The 18951-nt window shown below is 50.5% G+C and overlaps 1 protein-coding gene across 8 annotated transcripts in view; it reads left to right on the forward strand.

The window, feature by feature from the left end:
* The window catches only part of SAG (S-antigen visual arrestin), a 38603-nt gene that overhangs the window by 14206 nt on the left and 5446 nt on the right, over window positions 1-18951 (forward strand). For 4 of the 8 annotated variants that reach the window (XM_044945297.1, XM_044945296.1, XM_044945300.2 and 1 more), the window contains 10 exons: window positions 1636-1680; window positions 3775-3968; window positions 5234-5293; window positions 6921-6997; window positions 8035-8170; window positions 9148-9232; window positions 11131-11203; window positions 13572-13709; window positions 15786-15863; window positions 18591-18614. In XM_044945297.1, the coding sequence (XP_044801232.1) occupies window positions 1636-1680; window positions 3775-3968; window positions 5234-5293; window positions 6921-6997; window positions 8035-8170; window positions 9148-9232; window positions 11131-11203; window positions 13572-13709; window positions 15786-15863; window positions 18591-18614 (910 nt within the window). The remainder of the gene's footprint in view (window positions 1-1635; window positions 1681-3774; window positions 3969-5233; window positions 5294-6920; window positions 6998-8034; window positions 8171-9147; window positions 9233-11130; window positions 11204-13571; window positions 13710-15785; window positions 15864-18590; window positions 18615-18951) is intronic. The other 4 variants (XM_044945299.1, XM_044945302.2, XM_044945301.2 and 1 more) reach the window with 1 other exon arrangement.

An 18951-nucleotide genomic window follows, 5' to 3' on the forward strand; every position in this document is an offset into this window, starting at 1 on the left:
TGGAGACACTGGATCACTCAGGCATTGCTGGTGGGAATGTAAAATGGGACAGCCACTCTGGAAATCAGGTTGGCAGTTACTTTAAAAGCTAAACATATGCTTATTATATGACCCAGTCTGCGTTCCTGGACATTTATCACGGAGAAATTAAAGATTACATTCACACAAAAACTTGTATGTGATTGTTCACAGCAGCTTTATTTGTCACGGCTCCAAACTAGGAAGAGCCAAAATGTCTCTCAAAAGGTGAATGAGGTTAAACACGCTGCGGCACGTCCATGCCTTGGGATGCTACCCGACAGTGGAAAAGAATGAACTACCAGGGACTTCCCTGGTGGTCCAGTGGTTAAAACTCTGGGCTTCCACTGCAGGGAGCATGGTTTCCATCCCTGGTCAAAGAATTAAGATCCCACATGCCACAATGCACCATCAATTTTTTTTTTTTTGCACCATCAATTTTTAAAAAAAATTTTTAACTTAATTTTAAGTAAAAAAAAAAAAAAAAGAATGAACTACCAACCCATGCTACAGCTTGTAAGTGTCAGGGCACTGTGATGAGTGGAAAAGGCCAATCTCAAGAGGCCGTATGCTTTACGATTCCATTTTTATAACATCTTAGAGATGACAACATTATAGAAAAGGAAAACTGAATAGTGGTTTCAGGGGGCTAAGGTTGGTGGGGGGAGGTAGCTGGGTGTGATTACAAAGGCTCAGCCCCGGAGGGAGATCGTTACGGTGAGGGGACAGTTCTGTGTCCGGACTGCCGTGGTGCTAACACAAAATCTCCATTTGATAAAACGACTTAGAACTATACACACACTGTACCCATGTCGACTTCCTAGTTTTGAGATTGTATGCAATTATCTAAGATGTAACCATTGGAAGAAACTGGATAAGGGATACATGGGGACCTCTCTGTGCTATCTTTGCAGCTTCCTGTGAATCTATAATTACTTCAACTCAAATTGTTCTTTGTTTTTTTAAAAAAAAGAGTGTAAAAGACTGGCAATTTAGGCAGTATGATGAGCATGTCCTTCAGCAATGTCCTTTCTAGAAGGTCATTTGGCAGTTATACTATCAAAAGCCACATTCAATTCTACCATGGATAGAGATTTATCTTTAAGGATGTTCATTGTGATTTAATTATAATGGGGAAAATCAGAAACATCCTAAATGCCCTAACAAGAGAAGCTTGATTAAATAATTTATAATACATCTGTTCATTGGAGCAAATGTGTGGCCATTTGCTCCAATTTAAATGATTAATACATACTATGTGAGTGTGTGTGTGTGTGTGTGTGAATAGATGTTTGCAATATACAGTTGAGTGAGGAAAGCAGTGAGCTGAACGGTATAATAGGATCTCATTTTTTTTTTTAGTGAAAACTTTTCCATAAATGCATCTAATCTGGATAAATCATTCTGCATGAATATCTCAACAATGGGTGTGTGTCTCTGGGTAGTAGAAATGGGGTGACTTTTTTCCCTTTGTTTACTTCCGTTTCTAAGGTTCCCATAACGAACATGGATTCCATGTGATGTTCACACACACACACACACACACACACACACTTCAGGAAGTCTCCAGCCTCCTCCACGTCCTCCACGCTCACTGTTCTCTCTCTCTTGGTTTAGATGGTGTCGTGCTGGTGGATCCTGAGCTCGTGAAGGGCAAGAGAGGTGAGGGGTGCTCCTCTACCCTCCAGGGAGTGGGGGTCTGGTCTCGGCTCGCAGCAGGAAGGGGATGTGTGTGTGTGGGTGTGCAAGAAGAGATGGGGAAGCCCTTGCACACCCATTCTCACTGCCAGCGCCTCGGGCCTCTCATCCACACTCCCTCGTAGGATCCTCTGGACACGGGCTCCGTCCTCACCAGAGCCCGCTGTCCACATCTCCCAGAAGGAGGTGGAAACTCAGGGAAGCCGCTTGCTCGAACTGACCAGATAAGGGACGGCAGACGGAGCCCGGAGCCCAGGGCTACCCCTCTGCAGACTGCATGCTCACGCCCTCTCCACCGTGTCCTGTGGTTCCATGTCCAGGCAGACTCACAAGGGCTCCTTTCTGAGTTTACCTGAAAAGCGAGGAATGGAGGCTGCTGGAAGGCAGAGTTTTTTTTATGCTGACTCGGGTGGTTCTTGGCTTCCCAGGTGGCACTTGGGGTGAAGAACCTGCCTGCCAGTGCAGGAGATGTCGGAGACCTGGGTTCCATCCCTGGGTCGGAAAGATCCTCTGGAGGAGTGCATGGCAACCCACTCCAGTACCCTTACCTAGAGAATCCCCGTGGACAGAGGAGTCTGGGGGGCTATAGTCCATGGGGTCACAAAGAGTTGGACTGAAGTGACTTAGCACACGCTGGTGGTTCTGGACCACAGCAGCACAGCACGCTCGGTGATCTCTGGCTGCTGTGAAGTGTGTGGCAAGGAATTTGATGCTAATAACGGTTGTGTAAATTAAATGAGAGCCCATCTGAGTTATCACTCAGTTCCATTCAAAAAATGTGCCTCTTAGAGTTGTTGCTGTCGGCAACCCATAAGGATTGTTCCTACCTCTAGATGTGCTCTGGAGTATGTCAGTTGTAGGGCCCTCAGCATCCCGGGGACAGGGCAGAAACAGGCTGACAACTGCCCTCCTCTGCTTTCTCCAGAGAGCCCTGCTCCTCTCTTACACCAGGAGGAGCCCAGTTCCAGCCCTGAAAGCCCACGCGCTTGGCCAGGAAAGCATTTCCCGGAGAGGCAGGCATAAATCCAGGTCATCTCTGGGCACCTTGTTCCTACAAATGTCGGCTGAGGGATAAGCAAGTGATCAGTGACTCTTCTGAGCTTAGCGCCGAGGGCACTTATCCTTGAAGCGGACACAGACAAAATCCTCAACCCACGGCTCCCAAGGACGTGGGTGGACGTGCTTTCCGTTCAAGCACAGGGCACCTCGTGCGGTTATTTACCACATTAACGATAGCTGTAAACAGTCCACCCTCAAAACACATGCCGTTCAGTCGCCAAGTCATGTCTGACTCTTTGAGATCCCATGGACTGCAGCATGCCAGGCTTCCTGTCCCTCACTATCTCCTGGGGTTTGCTCAAGTTCATGTTCACTGAATCACTGATGCCATCCAGCCATCTCATCCTCTGTCGCCCTCTTCTCCTCCTACACAAGACATGTAGTCTCATATAATTCCTCTGGTCCGCCGGGGGCACCATTTACATCCGTCTAACCACAGTGAATTTTCACAAGTGCGGCTGATTTAGAGAAAGCTCGATGAAGTTTCCGAGCCATGTGAAAAGACGGATTTCCTCTGGGACTTGGTTTCATCTCTCCACCTGGTCCCTAAGCGCCAGCTCACTCCCCTCGCGGCCATGCCCAGATCAGGCAGTCCTTTCCCTAGCTCTGTTTCCCCTCTGCTTCTCACCTTCGCTCTCAACTCTAGACAGACCTCCCACCCTCAGACCCCGAGTGACCTCACCCTGCTGAAAAGCCTCCTGAGGTCCCTGAGCTGGTGGATCAAGAGGGAAAGTGGGGAGGATGTGGGAAGCAGTGGAGTCAGGAGACAAAACCTGGCCCCTCTGAGGGGCCTCGCCGCCCTCTAAGCCAGCCCTTTGGAGTAATTAACGCAAGCCAGAGGGAGGGAAGGGCCAGCTGGGTGGTGAGGTCCCCAGGTCCCATCCCCTCGGGATGCTGAAGGTCAAATGCCGAGACCCGAAGGCAGGCAGTGTCAGCCCAGGCAGGGGCGCCGGGCCGACCGACTGACTGGCCAAGCGCACCCTTCTTGTCTCTCTCCAGTGTATGTGTCTCTGACGTGTGCCTTCCGCTACGGCCAGGAAGACATCGATGTGATTGGCCTCAGCTTCCGCAGGGACCTCTACTTCTCCCAGGTCCAGGTGTTCCCTCCCGTGGGGGCCTCGGGCGCCACCACGAGGCTGCAGGAGAGCCTCATCAAGAAGCTGGGGGCCAACACCTACCCCTTCCTGCTCACGGTGGGTGACATTGCGCCCCCCCCATCCCCACCGCTGCACTGGTTCCTTCCGCCTCCAGCACCTTGTGATGTGACCGGTGGCCAAGGAACGGGGCCAGAGTAATGGCTTCACATACGCGGGCCTTCAAATTGCACCCTTCTAGAACTGAGGAAATTCTAGATTGCCTGGGCTGTCATTGTCTTTTTTTTTAAGTCCTTGAAAATAGCCTCCTAGCCTTTGAAGGCACCGTTTCAACCTACAGTTTAAATATTTAAACTGCATCCGACCACCTAATTATACGTGCGTGTCACGCCTTCACTCTATAAAAAGAAAGAAGTGCCCCTCGGTTGGCCCTGAGGAGTTTCTAAGCAGGCAAGAGTTCCCCGTGAGCCAGGAGATCTTAGTGAAATGAGATCCTGTCTGTAGCCTTGAGCACAGCCTGGGGGGGTCACGGAAGAGAAATCCCTGGTGGAACCGAGGGACCCTGGGGCCAGAGTGCCCGCCTCTGATGACTCCATCCTGGACTCACTGTGGGGGTAGCTACCCTCTTCACTAGCATGTTTATGGGTCTTAAGATTACATATTCCTCCAAAGTTATACAGTTCAGGCTTAAAACGGCAGGAGATTCTGACACAAGCTACGACAAGAATGAACCTTGAAAATGTGATGCTAGGTGAAAGAAACCAGTCGCCTAAGGACAAATGCTGTGTGATTCCACTTACATGAGGGATCTGGAGGAGTTAAATTCATGGAGACCGAAAGTAGAAGGGTGGTCTCCAGGGCATGGGAGAGGAGGGAATTGGGGAATTGATGTTTAATGGGTACAGAGCTTCTGCTTGGGATGACAGAAAAGTTCTGGAAATCGATGGTGGGGACCATTGCAGGGCAATGTGAATGTCCTTAATGCTGCTGAACTGTATGCTTAAAATAGTAAGGTTTATGTTTTGTGTATATATGTACTATATGTGTATACATTACATATATAATACATACATATATATATGTATTTATGGGCTTCCTTGGTGGCACTAGTGGTAAAGAATCTGCCTGCCAATGCAGGAGACACAGGAGACTCAAGTTCAAGCCCTGGGTCAGGAAGGTCGCCTGGAGGAGGAATGGCAACCCACTCCAGTATTCTTGCCTGGAGAATCCCTTGTTCAGAAGAGCCCGGTGGGCTGCAGTCCATGGGGTCACAAAGAGTCAGACACGACTGAGCGTGCATGCATGGTGGAATACACGTGGAATAACATTCTCTGAAAGAAATGATCTGTTGTTTCTCCCCACAGTTTCCTGACTACTTGCCCTGCTCGGTGATGCTGCAGCCAGCTCCGCAAGATGTGGGCAAGGTTGGTTCCAGAATGAATCCCAGGGATTCATTCATTCCTTCAAAGGACTTTCTAAAATAGCCTCTTTTTTTTTTTTTTTAAACAATCTGTTTTATTTATTTATTCTTTAATTTTAAACGTTTTATTTTGTATTGAGGTATAGCCAATTAACAAGCAAGGTTGTAACACTTGAGCCTCTTGTTGTGGAAGAGTTCAGACACACCCCAAAGTAGAGAGAGCGGATAACAAATGAGTCTATCACTCGCCTTGGGCATTTCCTAACCAGGAGCAGCCCTGTGAGTGAAACAGACGGTCTCTCTCCTCCCTGAGAAGGCTTGTGAGCTGGTCTAGGAGCACGCACAGGAGCTGGTCAATATGAATAGAGAGAGAAGTGATAAGCGTTTCACAAGGAAGGAACAGCACGTGCTGCAGGTAGACAGGTGGGAGAGCTCGGCTTGGGCGGGAAGCGGCATGGGGTGGGTGTGGAGCGGCGCAGCGAGAACACAGGGCTAAGAACTCCAAGTGCTGGTGGGTATGGATGCTTATTTATTTTCAAGCTAGGTTTTAGTGTTGTTGAGAGTCCACAGTTTCACAGGACTAGTAGGACTGCGACTGACATGCTAGCTGGTGGAGGGCCCATCCCCACGCTGGTGCCCCCATGCCCACCCCGTCATGTTAACACAAGAGAGAAGGAGGTTAACGCGGGGTGGGGGATCATGCTGGGGCCAGGTGGGGAGCGGGCAGAGGGGCCAGCAGATGCATCTGTTCCACCCATGCAAGATTGTTTAATTTTGTTGATTTAAAATTCAGGAGCTTCTCTCCAAGTTCCATTTCCAGCTTCTCTTCAGAAGTTGGAAGAGCTGCCAGCGCCAGGTCCCCTGGCAGCCTGGCCATGCTTGGCTGCAGCCGCAGAGCAGCTGCCCGCCGGGGTCGGGCGTTGGAGCCCCAGCAGGGGTATCCGTGGGCCCCCACGGGCCCTGGGAGCACTGCGCCTGTCCCCCGGCTTCAGGCAGTGGACCGTCAGTAACATACACGCATGGCCACTTCCGAGGGCAGCTGACTGAGGGTGAGCTGGATGCCATGAGAGGCGGAGGGAGGCGAGGACAAGTCAGGATGCCTGACTCACCCTCTGCAGCTGCTGGTGGGGCACGTCCTGCAGGCTGGTGCCCTTTGCTGGGGCCTCAGGGCCCCTGGCACTCTCCTTGCACTAATGCCATTATTTCATCATGAGTACACTTCCAGATCTAGTCTTTATTTTTTTAAGGTTTTTTTTTTTTTTTTCAATGTGGACCATTTTTAAACTATTTATTAAATCTGCTACAATAGTTAAAATTTTTTTATTTTATTTTTCGGCTGTACTGGGTCTTCGTTATGGCCTGTGGGCTTAGTTGCCCCGTGGCATGTGGGATCCTAGCTCCCCACTTAGGGATCGAGCCCATACCCCCTGCAATGGAAGGCGAAGTCTTAACCACTGGACCGCCAGGGGTGTCCCCAGATCTAGTCTTACTGGTGCAGCTCTGAAAAGCAGATGGCTGATGTAGAAAAAAAAAAGTGCCACGAAACATCCCCCCGAGTGAGCTGTGACCCCATCCAGCTCTGGAAGGGAGGTGCAGACCGCAGCCCTGTCTCATCTCTTGCCCCCTTGCAGAGCTGTGGGGTCGACTTTGAGATCAAAGCATTCGCCACGCACAGCACAGATGTGGAAGAGGACAAAATTCCCAAGAAGTAAGAGTGTGGCTGTGGGAATAGGTGAGGGGTCTGGGGTTAAGGGGTGGGGGTAAGAAATCGGCCCTCACTTTATGTTTGCGAGACGGACTCTTCCCACTAGGCTGGTGTAGTGGGAACCGGGTGAGGACCATCGGGAGGGACCATCTACACATGGGGTGGGCGTCCATGGCTGACCATCTAGTGGGAAGGCAGCAGAAAATGACAGGAGCGTTCAACCTCATGGGTTCGTGTAAGCTCCTGAAAGCCTCCACAGCCCCTTGAGTTTCCTTCTTCTTTTGCATTTTGTTGTGGTGGTGGTAACATACACATAACACAAAGTTGACCATTTTAACCATTTTCAAGGGTACAGCTCAGTGGCATTAAACATAGTCATTACCTTGTATAACCACTTGTATACTGTCTGCTATCTATATATAGCATTTGGGATATATATGATAATACATATGGGAGATATATATATATATATATATGATGATATATCTATCCTGAATGCTATATAAATGATGATAGCATTTGGGAAATATCCCCAAACTATCTGTATCCCAAATGCTATCATCACCCCAAACAGAAACTCTGCCCACTAAGTAGTGACTCCTGTCCTCCCAGGCCCTGGCATTCATTTTCCTTGTTCCTAAATAAGGTTTCCAACTGTGCCCTCAACACTTGCCCCTCATACTCAGCATTCACAGTCAGAGGACGCCTGTACCGAATGGCAATGACAAGGCATCAGATTCGTAGAGAGTTCTGAAACGTAACATAGGCACACATTCCCACCACAGCTTCACCTCAGAGGAGCCCGAGCCGGGGTCCTCACAGAGGTTGAGAGGGGCCCGCGGAGAGCAGATGGGTCCACACCACCCGCCAGGCCCCGGCCCCCAGACCTGACCCGGCTACCAGTCCTTCTGCATCTATCGGGAACATCCCCGAGGGATCCTAGCCTGGGGATGAGGCGGGGGGCGGGGGGTGACCTGGTGGGCCATCCCGAGGAGGCCCAGGTGCTGATCCTGGGACTGTCCGTGACGTCTCATCTGCAGGAGCTCCGTGCGTTTGCTGATCCGGAAGGTACAGCACGCGCCACGCGATATGGGTCCCCAGCCCCGAGCCGAGGCCTCCTGGCAGTTCTTCATGTCGGACAAGCCCCTGCGCCTCACCGTCTCGCTCAGCAAAGAGGTGACTGTGGAGCCGGCCTGCGGGGAGCCTGCCCGGGCCCTCAGCTGGGGGTGGGCTGCGGGCAGTCTTGGGGGTAGTGGTAAATACCGACCTATGAGGATGACTGAACTTTTTCATAACTTGGAGTCAGTGAAGGTGACCCTTAGACTAGGGCCAAACTGGCTTGCATTCTACTTATCATGGGTCCTGGCAACCTGGGGGAGGTTTGTCCCCCCATCCCCCATCGCTGCTTCAGGGAGCCTCTTAGTGCGGCCTCAATGGGTGTTACAAATTGTTTGCTTCCCTCAAACTGAAGTTGGGCAGTAATGGTAAGGGGATGGCTGTGTCACGTGTGAATGTCATGGCCAAGAAAGGTGAAGAACCACTGGCCAGGGCTGTCTCCGGTCCCTCTGGTCAACAAGAGTCACACACACATTGACAGAAGCCCAGCAGACCGTATGTGTGTGTGTGTGTACATGCGTGTGTGCATGCATGTGTGTCTATGCAAGCATGCATGAGTGTGCATGTGTGGTGTGCTCACATGTGTGTGCATGTATGTCTGCACGTGCATGCGTGCATGTGTGTGCATGCACGTGTGTGTGTGTGTGTGTGTGTGTCCAAAAACATGCCATCTGGTATAACGCAGAGTCACCACTGGACCAGCTCCACCTCTGCCCCCTCACCACATTCTCCTCTCTTTTCACTCATTCTGCCCCAAATAACTTCATAATCCCACTCAAGCGCCCTGGGGCCAGCTCTGCGTGACACTCAGGACTCAGGCGTTGTGGCTGGAGCCCATGCCATTGCCTCAGGCTCCCACACACAGTGCAGAGCCTGCTCCAGACACATCCCCACAGGAGCCACGATGCCTTCACCTTGCCTTCCTCAAAAGCGTGGGAATTCAGCCACTTTGCCTCCAGTTGAAGGACTGGGATGAGTTTAGAAAGACATGACCAGGCTCTCTTCCCCTTTTCTGTCCCATCTGCTAACTTCTTCAGATCTATTACCACGGGGAACCCATTCCTGTGACCGTGGCCGTGACCAACAGCACAGAGAAGACAGTGAAGAAGATTAAAGTGCTAGGTAGGACCTTCTGCTCCAGGCTGGATGGCAGAGCCTTCCAAGTCCCCAGTGGCCATGTTTCCTGGGTCTCTCCTCTGGTCTCTCAGGCCCTCCTGGGTCCTTGGAACCTCCCGTTTGTCTCTGTTGTCAGGGCAGCAGGACCTTAGAGGAGGAGGTCCCTTAAGTGTCCTCTCTGTAGCCTCCTGCCCAGCTTAGAGCCGTCTTCCATCCTGGGACAACACCCCCGACAGGACGTCTTCCCGTCCTTCCTTGTCTTGCCTTCCTGGAGGGTCCAGGTCTGAGGGGGGAGGGAGGAGGGGGAGGGTTTCCTTTCTGCACAGAGTAGTGGGAGGGACCTAGCCTGGGAACCCTGGGCTCCCCTGTGGGCTCGTGCTGTGCACATCCTCTCAGAGTCCAGCGGGCAGTCGCAGCAGGGCTTCCTGGTCTACCTTCCCGGGTTTCGTGACCTGTTGATTGAGCGCACTGGACATGCTTTGTAAATGGTCATCCCCACTGTCACTGCTGCTGCTGTGTCACCATGTAATGGCCCGGCCTCCCGTATATTCGGGAGAGGGGCCTCTGACTTACTGGTCCACTGGTCCAGCACACTGCCTCAGGTCCAAGGGCGTCAGAGTGAGGGGGGATGCTCCGTGAACTCGGTCTCATGTGGGCGAAGTAAAAAGACGTGATAGAATGACCTGGAAGGGAGACCTGTCCGTCCACTTCTCCCTCAGGCCCTTGATGACTGAGACAGAGTTAGGGTGACCAACCATCCTGGGTTAACCAGGACCAAGGACCAAGGACTTCCAGTGCTAAAACAGGCCAGTCCCAGGCAGACCGGGACAGCTGGTCACCTAAGTGTCATCCACTACGTTCCTCTGTCCCTCTTGTCCATCGTAGATAAGGCTCAGGAATCGGATGCACTCATACTGAAATATTCTAGATTTTTCTTAATGCTAACATACATGTTTACATTAAGGCTTTGTTTTTATGTGAGTTTAAGTCTTTAAGTCTCTGTAGGACCTGGCGTGATTTATTTAGCATGTTGTATGTAGCATTCCATATGGTATTTCACAAAGCAGCAGGATGGAGAAAGTACCATTTGATAATTATTTTTTAAGTTGTTTCTCAAAATTTTATGAATACTAACACCTGAACCCCTAATGTTTGAAAGAAGCTGTTGAATTTCTGAAGCCAGATATTGAGAACTTTGTATAGGCCAAGCACTGTGTTGATCAGTTCACACAAATTATTTCTTTTGATTCTCAAATTTGATTTGCATGGAAATTAAAAATCATCTTTCTGAGGACTTCCCTGGTGGTTCAGGAAGCTCCATACTTCCATTGCAGGAGGTGTGGGTTCAATCCCTGGTTGGAGAAATTATTCATGCTACAAGGTGTGGCAAAAAAAAAAAAAAATTAAAAATCACCTTTTTAATCATCATAACAACTATATAAGTTAGATGCAGTTATCACCCCCATTTTGCTAATGGGGAAATTGAGGGTCAGGGAAGTTCAGTAACTACCCCAGCGCTGATGGCTAGGCAGGGATTTGAGCCCAGGTAGTCTGGCCCCAAAGCCCACCTTCCTATCCACCACACCACACTCACAAACAATCGTGTGCTGCATGGTTCACCAGGCAAGAATACTGGAGAGGGTTGCCATGCTCTCCTCCAGGGGATCTTCCCGACCCAGGGATGGAACCTGCCTCTCTTAGGTCTCCTGCATTGGCAGGCGGGGTCTTTACCACTAGCGCCGCCTGGGAAGCCTGGCCTGAGGCCAGAACAGGAATCTCAGCCTTAAAGCTGAGCCTGAGAGGTGCACTCAGATGGCCATTAGAGAGGGAAGGCCAACCAGGTCCCCGGAAGGCAGCATGCAGGACCCCACACCGAGCCTCCCTACGCTGTCCTCCCTTTGCAGTGGAGCAAGTGGCCAACGTGGTTCTCTACTCGAGTGATTATTACATCAAGCCGGTGGCTGCAGAGGAAACACAGTGAGTAGCGGGTTGGGTTTCTATTTCCTGGGCGGTTCCGGCTTCTTTGTCAAGTTCCCCTTTTTGGTCATTGCTGAAGAAGGAAGTAGAGCGGTCAGCCAGCTCCCCAGCTTGCCACGTCCTTCCCCTTTTCTCACTTCAAGGGCTGCAAAGTCACAAGAGTTCTGAGAGCTGGGTCGAACTAGGAAATGATGGGGAGCAGAAAAAGGAAGCCTGAATCGTCACAGCGGGAAGGGCTAGAGCTTTCTATTGATCCTTAAATAAGTGGGTAGGGATCGGATACTATTTCTGACCCCCAGAAGAGGTCATCAGATAACCTGTCAGCCCACATGAGGGTTCTCTATCTTTTGATCTCCACAATTTGAAAATCTGGTACCCATGACGAGGAGATTAGAATGCCATCTCAGTACTCCACCACTTGTCATGAGTGACTTTTCTCCCTCCATTAGAATAAAAATCAAATGGAAAACAAACAAACAGTAAAACCCAAATGAGAATCCTGCGATGGCTTCTTCATGGTGCAGCAAGAGACCTGACCGGTTTTGCTTTGTGCTAGGCACTCAGGTTCACAGCTTTCGGGGGTTACCAACCCCCCCACCCTGGAAGGATCATTTGGGAAGGTGTTTTCCTGTTTTCCAAGCCCCATTGTAGGACAAAAATACTCTCATCATTGGAGGAAGGCAGTGGAGTGAGGAAAGACAGCAGATTCAGCAAGAAAACATTACATAATATTTAAAAGGCCACTTCGGGATAAACTGTTACTTAAAGCAGAACCTGGCCTGAGTTTACATCTCAGGGGAGAGAGGCAGGAAATGAACCACTGACTGCCTCCGCCAGGCCAGGCCCGGGCTCAGTTCTACTTTCAGACGTCATCCTTGCCCATATCGGTGCCTGGAAGTCTTTCTGGCTCACCTGTTGGCATGTGCCCATAGGAGGAAATGGTCCCCAGCGGAGGTTTCCCTAATATACCACATTATCCGGTCCTCTTTTCAGCTCATTTTGCATCAAAGAGTCCCAGAAAACTGGACACCATCCTCAGTACCCTCAAAAATGTGGGAGTGAAAGTGAGGCTCTGGGGGCTCTGGTGGGCAGGCCACCTGGGAACCAGGTCAGCCCTGATGCCCCAGCTGTTACCCACCATCCAGTCCCAGATCCCAAAGGTGCTGGGAAGTGGCCAGGTGGGGCTTTGGTCCAGGGTCTTGGCAGAGGCCGTCGGCCAGGGTGCAGCAGGACAGACCATGGTCCAAGCCCAGCCCAGGGGCCTCTTTCTACTGTAGTTATCTTGACAAGGTAATTTCTGCTTCTGTCACTCTGCTGCCCAAACCAAGCTTATTAAGAGAAGATTCCCCCCGGTCCCAAATGCAAAGATGTGGGCCACCTTGTCTCAAGCAGGATTCTGTAAAGGGTGTGCCCAGGAGCCTCTTGTGTGCACTTGGAGGCTAGAGAAGCTACAGCCGCCTTCAACTCCCCAGGGAGATTGAGGAGGCTGGCAGTGGGGCTGCCCGTCTGTCTGGGGGCAGGCTGAGGAAAGGGCCCGAGGCTGGCTCCTGGGCAGGGCTTCTAGGGCCCTGTCTTCTCCTGGCCAGGCACAAGGACGAAGGTTATGCCAGGAACATGGCTAGAGCCCGCCTGGGCTCTGCGATCAGAGAGCCCGTAAGGCTGCGCGGTGGCTGTTGGCATAGGCCTGGGGGCAGCTCACGGGCGAGCGGCAGAGCCAACTCTCCAGCCTCCGACGCTGCTCTGTGAGCCGGGGACGCTGCCTGACCTGGGGAAACCACACTGAGGTGCCCTCCACTACACCCAGGCCCACGGTCTGGCAGGGCGTCCCTGTGTCTATCAGATGCTGGGGAACGCCCTGCCCGGCTGGTGATGGAGGCAATCTGGGGGAGAAAGAGCCTGTGCTACTATGAACCCCAAACCTCCCAGTCTGTCCAGCTCACGTGGGAGACTCCCAGGGCACACATTGGTCCTCCTGACCGGGACGACGCCCAGCCCGCGCTCTCTGCTGGCACTGACCAGTCGCCCTGCAGCCCATCATGTGCTTCACGGAGTCTTGGGAGGAAACTGGGTGTGGTCCCTGATCCTTGGGCCAGTCGGTCTCACTTCACCCCACAGAACATTCCAGAAATTCAGCCATGGGAGCAGGCTGAGAAATGCTCCAACGTTGCTGCCAGCCTGTTGTGAGACGTCACTCATGTTCTCCCCCTTCTCATAAGACATGCACAGCCCCTCTGGGCTGCCTTTCCCACGAGTCGCGGGGAACGTGGGTTCTGGGAACTGCGTGAGCGTACACAAGGCCTCTTGGGGGCCCCGGTGGCCTTAAGCCTGTAAGAGCAACTGGCTAAATCGGCCGTGTTTCTTCCTGCAGGGAAAAAGTGCCGCCAAACAGCTCGCTGACCAAGACGCTGACGCTGGTGCCCTTGCTGGCCAACAACCGTGAGAGAAGGGGCATCGCCCTGGACGGGAAGATCAAGCACGAGGACACGAACCTGGCCTCCAGCACCATGTGAGCCCCCGAGACTCGGTGCTGGGGGAGGTGGGGGGAAGGGGTCTGCACTCCTTCTCGTCCTAGTCCTGGGCTCACGGCTGGCACGTGGTGTGGTGGCCGGCGGTGCAAAGCCAGCACTCAGTGGCCCAAGCGGGGATCCCTCGCCCGCGCCTGCTACGATGTAGTGACTGCAGCTCTGGGCTCTGGAGACAGCCTTGTGCCGAAGCCCCGCTCCCTTGCTGACCGTCTGGGCCACCCCATCAGCTGTCTGAGCAAGGACCTCAGTTTCCCCATCCGTAGGGTATGAGAGCTGACATGGATTACGGGAGACAGGCCACATCAAATGTGGGGCCCAGCACACAGCGAGTGCTCCAGAAAAGTCAGCTAGTACCTCTGAGAAGTAGCATCAGCTAGCATTGAACTGAGTGCCTCATGAAGGATGGAAACATCATTTATTCATTTCCATCTGGAAAGGTAAGGAACAGGGGATCCTGAGGGCTACGGACGTCAGCTCAATTTAAATGAAGCTAAGCACTGATCTGCTGACCCAGCTCAGAATGTTGGGCTGAATTGAGCCAGCGGATCCAGGAAAAACTAGATTGAAGCTTCTAAGTCAAATACCCCTGCCAGTCCTCACCGCCCTCCGGGGCTTCTGTTCCTGGCAGCGTGTGTGGGATGAGCCCTGAGGGTTGGGGTAGGAGCTGTGACCAGGCTGGGGGCTCACTGCCAGCCCCCATACCACCCCCACCCCCATCCTGTGTGACCCACGGCCCCAGTGATCGCCTCCAGGTGATGCTATCTGGAAAAGCTCTGAGACGAACAGCTGGGGCAGTGAACATCAGGCAGAAAGCAGGATCATGGGAGTCAAAGGGTTTCTGAGGACGATTTTCCAGCTGGCGTGTTAGATTCTAAGCATGTCTGTGAGCTCTGGGAGATGGGCAAACAGGAAGACAACACCCTAGATCCAGGAACTCAAGGGTGAAGGAATCACAAAGTTCAAAATGGCATGTGCGTTTGTAAAGACCTTCTGTGATTCGTGGAGTAGTATATAAACAGCCAGTCTCTCCATGCTTTCTTTGGTAAGAAAGGTGAATTTCTACTCATTTCATGGATGAGGAAATTGAGGTTTCACCAGATGAGAAGCTCAGCCAAGGACACTGGGTCAGTCAGTGGTAGAGCAAAGCCCATCCCTAGTCCCCAGCCTTGAGTTGATGCTTTCAAATTGTGGTGCTGTGGAGAAGATTCTTGAGAGTCCCTTGGACAGCAAGGAGATCCAACCAGTCCATCCTGAAGCAAATCAGTCCTGAATATTCATTGGAAGGTTTGATACTGAAGCTCCAATACTTTGGCCACCTGATAAGAAGAGCTGACTGATTGGAAAAGATTCTGATGCTGGGAGAGCCTGAGGGCAGGAGGGGAAGGGGGCGACAGATGATGAAATGGTTGGATGGTGTCACCGACTCAACTGACATGAATGTGAAAGTCGCTCAGTCGTGTCTGACTCTTTGTGACCCCATGGACTATACAGTCCATGGAATTCTCCAGGCCAGAATACTGGAGTGGGTAGCCTTTCCCTTCTCCAGGGGAACTTTCCAACCCAGGGATCAAACCCAGGTCTCCTGCATTGCAGGTGGATGCATTCTTTACCAGCTGAGCCACCAAGGGATCCCAAGAATACTGGACTGGGTAGCCTATCCATTCTTCAGCAGATCTTCTCGACCTGGGAATCGAAGAGGGTCTCCTGCATTGCAGGCAGATTCTTTACCAACTGAGCTACCTGGGAAGCCCATGAGTTTGAGCAAACTCCAGGAGATAGCGAAGGACAGGGAAGCCTAGCATGTGACAGTCCATGGGGTTGCAAAGAGTTGGATACAACTTAGTGACTGAATGATGACAAATCCAGAGCCCCTGATTCACCCAGTGTCAGGGCTGCCTTCCAGCTCCCCAGTGAGGACACAGCAGAACATGAATGATCTGGTTTCTTGGAGAGGGTGGTCCCCTACCTGGGGATCCTAGGGAGAAGGGTTGATCCATCGGGTCTCTGCTTCCTACTGCTCCTCTGCATTCTTCCATTTTTCTTTTCTGTTTGAACAGCATAAAGGAGGGAATAGACAAGACCGTCATGGGGATCCTGGTGTCTTACCAGATCAAGGTGAAGCTCACGGTGTCAGGGTGAGTGTCCACGCCCCAACATGCCACCTGCTCTGTCTGGCCGTCAGCCATCTGAATGGTTTTGTTCCCCAGCGATTGGGAGACAGAAAGCAAGAAAGGTCCACAAATTCTGCCAATTACATGGTAGGGTTTGAGAAAGACTCTATTTGTCTAGTTTCACAATTCTCCCTGATGTAACATTACAGAGAAAAAGATAGAAAAGCAGACTGCAAAACACATAAACTACAGGTACCTCCTTGCAGTCCAAGGGACTCTCAAGAGTCTTCTCCAACACCACAGTTCAAAAGCATCAATTCTCCGGCGCTCAGCCTTCTTTATAGTCCAACTCTCACATCCATACATGACCACTGGAAAAACCATAGCCTTGACTAGATGGAGCTTTGTTTGCAAAGTAATATCTCTGCTTTTTAATATGCTGTCTAGGTTGGTCATAGCTTTTCTTCCAAGGAATGTCTTGTAATTTCATGGCTGCAGTCACCATTTGCAGTGATTTTGGAGCCCAAGAAAATAAAGTCTGTCACTGTTTCCATTGTTTCCCCTTCTATTTGCCGTGGAGTGATGGAATCAGATGCCATGATCTTAGTTTCTTGAATGTTGAGTGTTAAGCCAGCTTTTTCACTCTCCTCTTTCACTTTCATCCAGAGGCTCTTTATTTCTTCTTTGCTTTCTGCCATAAGGGTGGTGTCATCTGCATATCTGAGGTTATTGATATTTCTCCCAGCAATCTTGATTACAGCTTGTGCTTCATCCAGCCCAGCATTTTGCATGATGTTCTCTGCATATAAGTTAAATAAGCAGGGTGATAGTATACAACCGTGACATACTCCTTTCCCAATTTGGAACCAGTATTTTGTTCCATGTCCGGTTCTAAATGTTGCTTCTTGACCGGCATACAGATTTCTCAGGAGTCAGGTAAGATGGTCTGGTATTCTCAACTCTTGAAGAATTTTCCACAGTTTGTTGTCATCTCCCCAGTCAAAGGGTTTGACGTTATCAATAAAACAGAAGTAGATGTTTTTCTGGAACTCTTGCTTTATCTATGATCCAATGGATGTTGGCAATTTGCTCTCTGGTTCCTCTGCCTTTTCTGAATCCAGCTTGAACATCTGGAAGTTCATGGTTCACGTACTGTTAATGCCTGGCTTGGAGAATTTTGAGCATTACTTTGCTAGCGTGTGAGATGAGGGCAATTGTGTGGTAGTTTGAGCATTCTTTGGCATTGCCCTTCTTTGGGATTGGAATGAAAAATGACCTTTTCCAGTCTTGTGGCCACTGCTGAGTTTTCCAGATTTGCTGGCATATTGACTTCAGCACTTTCACAGCATTATCTTTTAGGATTTAAAATAGCTCAACTGGAGTTCCATCACCTCCACTAGCTTTGTTCGTAGTGATGCTTCCTGAGGCCCACTTGACTTTGCATTTCAGGATGTCTGGCTCTAGGTGAATGATCACACCATCATGGTTATCTGGGTCATGAAGATCTTTTTGTACAGTTCTTCTGTGTATTCTTGCCATCTCTTCTTAATATCTTCTGCTTCTGTTGGGTCCCTGCCATTTCTGTCCTTTATTGAGCCCATCTTTGCATGAAATGTTCCCTTGGCATCTCTAATTTCCTTGAAGAGCTCTCTAGTTCTCTTCAGAAAAGCATGGCTGCTGGGAAATGAGGTCACAGTGCGTCTCAGGAGGCTCCATCCATGATGGGGGGCCTTCTCGCCCCCCAAAATCATTACAGGACTGGTAGTCTCCTTTTCACACTAGAGCACAGATATCTCATAGTTCTGAGGAAATGGTTTTCCATCTTTTTTTGAATTTCTTTCAATTTAAAAATCTCATCAAGGGACTTCCCTGGTGGTCCTGTGATTAAAATTGTGTGCTTCCAACTCAGTGGGTGTGGTTCAATTCCTAGTTGGGGAACTAAAATACCACATGCCACATGGCGTGGTCCAAAAAAAAAACAAGAAAGAAATCTCATCAAAAGGGAAAAACTCAACTTATCATTTTCCTTTTCAAATTCCATTGCCAAAGGCTCTGGCCTTTTACCTTAATGAGTCCTGGGTAGTTCAGCTATCAAGGCAAATCTATGTGTCTATTCCATAAGTCTCAGTGGACGAAGAGTTCCCCCAAATTTTGGTTGGGACCACAAAGTAGAACATGGGTTGGTTTTGCAGATTTTGTTAACACAGCATTGTAGTTGTCCTGTTTTACAAAGCGTATAGTGTTGAGACTTCCCTGGCAGTCCAGTCGTTAAGACTCTGTGTTTCCAACGCCAGGGACGCAGGTTCGATTCCTGGCTATGGAATTAAGATCCAAAATGCCCTGCAGCAAGGACAAGATATATATGAGATATATATATGATATAATATCTATATCTATAAAGTGTATAGTGCTTTCTTTCACTTTCTCTGAGAGGCTCTAAAACAGAGTCGAATGTAGCAGTCAAGGTAAGCGTTTAGCAGGTATTTCATGGTGACCTTTGTGGCCATGAGAGAAATTCTGGACTGGGGTTTATTCTTGAACTTTAGGGCTTTAACTAATCCACTTGAGAAAGACATGGAGTTACAAGCAGAGAGGAATAGTGGAGTGCACCATGAGGAGCACAAAGATCTTGAAACTTGTGGGTGATGAAGGGCCTGAGGGGGGGCGTATGCACTTCTGAATAATGGCAAGGAGGGTCGTGTTACCACCGTGGACAGTCCCCACAGCCCTGTTTGTGTTTTTGTTTCCTAGCCTTCTGGGAGAGCTCACCTCCAGGTAAGCCTCATCACCGTCCTTCTCTGCCTGATTCCAGGGTCTGAAGGGGACAAACCTGGGGTTTAAAACAGGACTGTGAAGTCCGGTTTCCCAGTGTCGTGCTCAGCGACATGGGGAACCTTGCCCGCTCACACTGTGCGAACCTTGGCTGACAGGTGTGAGGCTGGGATGTTTCATGGAGACTAGCTCGGTCTGCCCCTGGATGGAGACACACACATAGAGACACCCTCAGAAAACAGGCACATTCCACGCAGTTGCCCCTGTGTGTACGCACATGTGTTCAGGGGTGAAATATACATAAAGTGAAGTCTACCATTTTAACCATTTAAACCTGTGC

The sequence above is a fragment of the Bubalus bubalis genome, chromosome 6 (genome assembly GCF_019923935.1).
Source record: "Bubalus bubalis isolate 160015118507 breed Murrah chromosome 6, NDDB_SH_1, whole genome shotgun sequence".
Classification (NCBI taxonomy): Eukaryota; Metazoa; Chordata; class Mammalia; order Artiodactyla; family Bovidae; genus Bubalus; species Bubalus bubalis.